Below are 7,210 nucleotides of genomic sequence, written 5' to 3' on the forward strand. Positions count from 1 at the left end.
TTGACACAACCCGCGAACTTGACACAATACGACACGATACAAAATTAGCAGGTTATGGGTTGAGGCTTAACGGGTTTGTGTCATATTTGGATTAACACAGCTAACTCATTTAATAAACGGGTTAGGTTAGTGTTGAATACATAGAACCTGTTTGACTTATCTGACCCGTTTAATTAAATAACATTTTATCAATACACCCTTTAAACTTTAGGTATATAAACTTATTAGTTGTTGTGATTTTTTTTTTTTTTGACATATTGTGATTGATTATTTGTAATATTGGGATATGCTTTAGTTTTGAATAATTATTTGTGATGCAGTTACTCGTTAGTTCTTAATTTTATATTAAAAATATTTATTTGTTCGTTTTTTCATAATTTTTTTTATTTTGATAAAATTTAATAAACAGATCAACACGACTGACCTGTTTAATAAATGAGTCATGTTAGGGTTGAGAAATCTTGACATTTTTAATAAACATGTTGGGTTAGTATTGACCTATATAGTCGAATACTCATGAGTTGACACGACACGAACCCGATACGCGAACACGAATTGCCACCCCTAGCTTTTATTCTCCTTTCATCTCCTCTTCCTTGTTCCAAACATTACGTTAAGCAAGATTTGTTGTCTCTTGAATGGTCTTAGTTGAATAAAGCAATTAAAACTCTAGATAATTAAGTTCAAATTGGTCTCAATTTATAAATAATAATAATTGAAAAAGTTTTTATGGGAAAAGAAAAAAATTAATATTTTGACAACTTTTTTCATTTTTTATAAAAATTATGTTAAAATTTTTTTAAGGGTCATACTAACGAGTATCCTAAGGACACTGGTTAAGAATCAATTTTAGGAAAGTTTTGATATCACTTTTATGGAAAATGAAAAATACTGTTAAAACATTAATTGTTTTTTTTTCTTTCCTATAAAAACTTTATTTAACTGGATTCTTAACTAATGTTCTAAGAACACTCGTTAGCATTTCATTTTTTTTTTTTAAACGAATGGTTAACTATTTCCCTAAAAACAATCTATAAATTTTTTCATAATAATTTACTGTTCTTAATTTGGATCTTGTAAAAAATTTAAATGTTGACTCAAAATATTATTATTTTTATTTCTTTCTACGTTGAAAAATTCAAATTAACTTTTTTAATACAACCGACAAATCACCTTTGGGAAATTCAATTTAATAATTATAAGCTTCACGGAAAACAAAGTACAATTGGATTTTGTGAATTTTTCTTTTGCCAATTTATTAAGTTCCCGAGTTTACCATGAAAAAAAAAAGGGTTCATTTATGAGCTGGACAAAAAATATTAGAAAAAAAAAAATGTTGTTCTTCTTTATGTACTACTTTATTTAGATATTTCATCGTAAAAATCAAACAAAAGTCAAAGTCATTAAGAAGTTGTTTACAACTCAATTTCCTCTTCACACGCTTATACGGTCCTGTCGTGCGATAAGGTTTTCGAGGTTTAGAGTTAAAGACTAGCACTTTGATTACGGCATCTGTGTGTGTCACAAATAAATTGGATTGGATTAGAATTATAATATGGATTTTTTTCCTACTAAAATAAGAGTTTAGTGAGTTACAACAAAGCGGCAAGGCTAAAAATTAATTGTAATCTCAGAAATTGATAGAGAGCGATAGCAACATGGATGCTATCACTGTTGGCCTCGGGGAAAGGATTTAAATGGCTTTGTTTTCCATAAGGCAAATAATTCTGCTCCGCTCCAAAGCTAGCTAGTACATTTCTCTTTGGCTCTTTTCTCTCTCTCTGCCTCTCTCTCTCTCTCTCTCTCTCTCTTCAATGCAGCTGAATTTTTACTGACAAAGAAGAAGAAAAAAAAAGAAAGACTTGGCAGCTGAGGAGAAGAAGATAAGGGTAGGGGATGACTGATGAGTGAGTGGCAAAGAAAGACTGAAGCTTTTTGCCTTTTGCTTTGAGAACTGAGACCCTCTTTCTCTTTGTGTTCTCCTTTGTCTTTGGGATAGCAATGAGAGAAGAAATCTGTTTCTTCAACAAGGTGCCCATGACTCATTCTTTGCTCTTTTCTTCTTAATTATTATTTTCTCTCTTCATTACCAACTTACCAAAAGAAAAATTGTTACTTACCTTACTTTTCAAATTTGACTTTTTTGTTTGAAATAAAGGAATGGGTCTTTATATTTGAAGCACTGTTTTTTTTTTTTTTTGGGTCCTGGAAAAATTTGTTGTTTTGATTTATGGGTATGGAGGTGGTCTTGAAGAGAATGGTGTTCTTTTATCTTTTCCCACTCTTTACTTTGTTCTTTTTTTTTCTTGTCTTCTTCATCTTCCATTTAAATCTTACTTAAAAAAAAAAGCTTTATGATAGATAAGTACGGAAAATAAATATAGGGTTTATGGAGGAGTGCTTAGTATTACTCTGCATTTTTTGGATCTGGGTTTTAGATACATAACTATTTTATCTTAAAATTAGAGATTTTGGGCTTATGAATTTCCTCTACCAGTACAAAACCCACTTCAGAAGCTGGTTCAGCTGGAACTTATAGTGGTTCTGTAATTTTCTTGTGTTGTTAATTTGAAAACTTTACACTCCCTTTTTTATTTTATATTTTTTTTAACTGCTTATCTTCTTTTGACAACATTACAGTTTAAGTTTGAGTGCAAGTTCATTTCTTTTGTTTCGCCCCCATTGTACCATTTCTTTTAATCTCCCATTACAACGTTTATAATCTGATCTTGTTTTTCAATTTCTTCTTGGGTCACAGGATACTCTCTTAATAAAGCCTCCTAAGAAATCTCCATTGTTATTAAGGATGGTAATCTTGGTGTTTGCAATGGTCTGTGGCGTTTATATATACTCAATCTGTCTCAAGCAGTTAAGTATCCACACCAAGACTAAACTTCTAAACATCCAACTCATTGGAAGGCCTTGCCCTGATGATTGCATCAAGCTATCCGAAATTCCTTATGTGCATTACCCAAAACCTGAAACTTTTAGCAGGTAATTGACAAGTTCTCTCAAAACTTTATATTGGGGTTCATTCTATTCTTTATTTTGGGGGGTGGGGGGTCTTTCAGACTTGCTAATTTCTGGTTGTTATGCATTACCAGGGCTGAGTGTAAACATAATCCTGTACAGTTCTTTGCCATTATATCAATGCAGAGATCAGGAAGTGGGTGGTTTGAGACCCTATTGAATAGTCATGTTAATGTAAGCTCTAATGGGGAGATATTCTCTGTTAAGGATAGGAGAAACAATATTTCTTCAATTATACAGACTCTAGATAAAGTTTACAATTTGGATTGGTTCAGTAGTGCTTCAAAAAATCAATGCTCGGCGGCAGTTGGCTTCAAGTGGATGCTTAATCAGGTAATAATGTGTTTGAATTCAGGCCAATAGATTATTCACATAGTAAGCAAAAATTTCTGCTATGCACTATAATTTTGAATGAGTAACCGTAAGCAGCCATCATTCCACACTTAAGTCGTTACAGATCATAGATGAGTGCAAGTATTTGTAGCCATTGGTCCAAATATCATACCAGCAGCAGGATTTCTTGTGTCGGATTAAGTGGTTGATTTATAACAGTTTCTTGCTCTCTAATGTTAATGATGTATTGTATTTATTTATGGTCTCTACACTCTAACAGAAGAAGGTAATATGAAGCGCAATCTACTGCTCCCAGGACTTTTTGGGGAATAGTCATTTCTCAGCCAAACACTCTTGATTAATTATTTATGTATATCTCAAAATTCCCAATCATTCAACTGTCTGATTGGATTTATATTGGTAATGCAAATACAACAATTTAAAATTATTAGCTGCAATTCCCCTCCAATAAATTTCCTAAGACTATTTTTATCTTGTTGCAAGATTTAAATTGAAAACCTATCCCAATCCACCCCTTTTCCAGCCTATTTATAGCTCAGTGAAGCAATTTTGAAAAGATTTATTGCACAGAGTTTGTACTGATGAAATTTTCAATTCCTTAATTACTCGTATAGGTTTGCAATGATTGGAGCTGTGTCAGCTTATCTCCTCATGTTTGAAATATAAATGAAAAAGATTCTTGTGGTCAAGAATTTTTTTGGAAATATTTTACGAAGGCTACGCCTTTATTGACCAGTGGATTGGAGAAATTTATGTTAGTAGTATGAACTATGAAGTAGAATTCTCATAGCTGTCATGTATTCACAAGCTTGCTAAATTTGTTCTTTGAGATGCTAGTGCAATTTGTAGGGTACAGCTTCTAGTTTTTATTTATATTTTTCCCTAGATCAAGAGCAGAGAACTCTGAAGGCTTGGTTGGGAGAGTTAAGGTCTCTAGGTTGGATTATAATGGAGCATTGTGTAGTAAGAGCTTTAGTTAGAAGGTGGCAGAATGGTTCTTCCAACCTTCAGCTCAGAAGATATTACTGATAGCTAGGTCTCTAATATGCACTCTTAAGGATAGGCAATTTTATGGAGAACAGTTGGAAACTCTGGTGTCTACAAGACTTAGATGCTGCGTTGCTTTAAAAATCTAGTAACATTGGTCATTTATATAACATGAGAAAACATAATGAGAACATTGGAGTATCTTTACTGCCCTTACTTTAATAGTATATGTATATATTTTCCTAATCCATGTTCAATTGGGAACAGTGATTATCATCCTCCAAAATTTAGTTATCAGCTCATAATTTAGAGCAAACAGGAGGGATTGAACTGTGGATGTTACCCCACAAAGGGGGCAGCATGCCAATAGGCCTGAAGGTCACTGAACTTACGATTTGTTAATTACTTATAATAGCATTCTTATCTGAGTAACTGTAGATTTTGCTAATTGCTTTATTGATATGGTCTGGATCAATTTTCTTTGAGTATTGCTTCCAGTACAATTTCAATTTCATTATCCATGGAGAACAGATGTAAGTGAAGCAGAAGTTGTTTTACTCCAAATACTACTTGATAAATTTAGAATATACATTGTTCTTAGAAGCTATTGAGTAGTGTTATCCTTCATTCATATGGTAACTTCATAGTGGAATACCCTAGGATATTTTATGAACCTACTTCTACATGAACATAGTGAACTAAGTAGGCACTAGATGGAGTAGTTGATGTGAATCTGTTTTATATCTGTATCATCGGACTCTGCAATTCTGGCTAGGTAATATTTTGTGCATGTTGAAGTTTTACGAACAAGCTTCTTCCAATATAATACACGAATGCATAGTTTCATGGTGACTATAGTTGAAGAGCCAACATTTCTTGTCATGGTTCATGCAGGGGTTGATGGAGCACCATAAAGAAATAGCTGAATACTTCGATCGTAAGGGTGTTTCTACAATCTTTCTCTTCCGAAGAAATTTATTGCGTCGGATGGTTTCATTGCTCGCCAATTCGTATGATCAATATGCTAAGCTATTGAATGGAACTCACAAGTCACATGTACATACACCTGAAGAGGTCCCTCTCTCTCTCTCTCTCTCTCTCTCTCTCTCTCTCTCTCTCTCTCTCTTATATGCATGATCTTGAACTCATTGCTGGTTAATTAATTTAGGCCGATATACTTTCAAAGTACAAGCCTTCAATAAACTCCACGGCGTTGATTACTCAACTGAAGGACATGGAGGTGATAACAGCCAAGGCTTTAGAATACTTCAACAGCACTCGGCACATCATTCTGTACTACGAGGATCTTATCATGAACCGCACTGTAAGGACCTATTCATAAGATCTAAGAGAAGTCTTCTTCATACAAAACCACACATAATCCGTTCATGTTATAATTTCTAAAAGATGCCACACAATCCCAAAACCATAAACCTATAAATATTTATTTATTACATGCTCGATAAAATGCCCATCCTCAACTTCTCCCCCACCCCCTTTTTTCCCCTACTGTTGAAAAATAAATCAAGTTTTTAAAGATTATTTTTATTTTTTATTAATTTTTTTAATTTTCAAAATATTTTTGCTATCCGTACCAAACTTGCGGAACTTTATATTTTGGATGCTATGAAGTTCGGGTCTAAATTTTGATTTTTTTCTAGTGGTGGTTGATGCCTATTTGGCTTTATCTCTTTATGCTGATGCCAAGTATTGACCAGGCCAGGCTGTGGACAATGTACTCAGTGTAAACATGTCTGTAATTATGCCTCTTCTAGGTGGTCCTTATTCTCCATTTTTCTTGCAGAAACTAAAAGATGTTCAAGAGTTTCTGAAGCTTCCACAGATGGTATTGTCAAGCCGGCAAATTAAAATACACAAAGGACCATTGTCGGACCACATTACGAACTGGGAAGATGTTAACAAGACACTTGCAGCAACAGCTTATGAGAGTTTTCTCCATGCAGACTATTAGACAAAGTCCGCTAACTTTTGGAATGGTGTATATACCAATTTAACTAATTCTTACAACAGAAGCTGACAGAATACCAGCCATGGTTGAAAGGTTTTGGCTGTAACACCACCACGGAGTTTCAATGCCCTTTGTTGATGAGGCCATTCCTTTTCATCATTTTCTTATTGGTCATATAGACACCATGTACAGCAATTGTTTAAAAGTGCAAGTAGCTCTGCGTTTTCTGGTTTGTGTCGTTTGTAGTCAATTTGTCATTGCTTGATAGTTACATGGTGCGGTAAATTTTGTCTTAGTTTAACTGTGTTTACTGGACTATGGATAGGAGCTCTAACCGTTTATGTTTTGGAGTTCATAAAATCTGTTTTATGTTTGGGGCTTTGTAAAAGGAATTAAAGGCAGACATGGATATTTTATTCAGGGACCAAGTTAACATATATAGAAAAAAATCCCTAGATCTGGTTAAATAAAATTATCTACCTGATTTTCCAAAAAAGAAAATCCGAGGCACCCGGCCCCCACCTTTCGTCCAAGTGTCCAATGTTCCAAGTTGTAACACAAATTGACGTGCGCGCGCGCGCGCGCAAAAGCTATACGTCTTGTTTTCACACATGCGATTGAGAAAATCTCTGACCTCATTTCTTCCATTTTGACAACGTGTTCACGTCAGTGTTGCACAAGGAATTGACGAAGTAAGAAGTCGGATGGCGTACTAAATCTTGGCTCATTGAAGAGAGTATGTCATAGAAATAGAAACCTGCTTGGATGGAAAATATTTAGATGAAAGTTATTGACAAGGTTTAAGAGAGAGAGAGAGTACGTTCTCTGCAGGTAGAGACTAACTGCCCTTGACATCATATGATACCTTCG

At 34.2% G+C, this 7,210-nt stretch overlaps 1 protein-coding gene across 1 annotated transcript; it reads left to right on the forward strand.

Annotated features, from left to right (window-relative positions):
- Positions 1 to 1,596: 1,596 nt before the first annotated feature.
- On the forward strand, positions 1,597 to 6,658 carry LOC115995437 (nodulation protein H-like). The gene is made up of 6 exons (XM_031120009.1): positions 1,597 to 2,031; positions 2,759 to 2,994; positions 3,105 to 3,363; positions 5,266 to 5,445; positions 5,540 to 5,695; positions 6,176 to 6,658. Exons 1-6 carry the CDS (start codon positions 2,002 to 2,004, stop codon positions 6,341 to 6,343), a joined length of 1,029 nt encoding a protein of 342 aa, XP_030975869.1. The 5' UTR covers positions 1,597 to 2,001; the 3' UTR covers positions 6,344 to 6,658.
- Positions 6,659 to 7,210: the final 552 nt, after the last annotated feature.

This window comes from Quercus lobata, chromosome 6 (genome assembly GCF_001633185.2).
Source record: "Quercus lobata isolate SW786 chromosome 6, ValleyOak3.0 Primary Assembly, whole genome shotgun sequence".
NCBI lineage: Eukaryota > Viridiplantae > Streptophyta > Magnoliopsida > Fagales > Fagaceae > Quercus > Quercus lobata.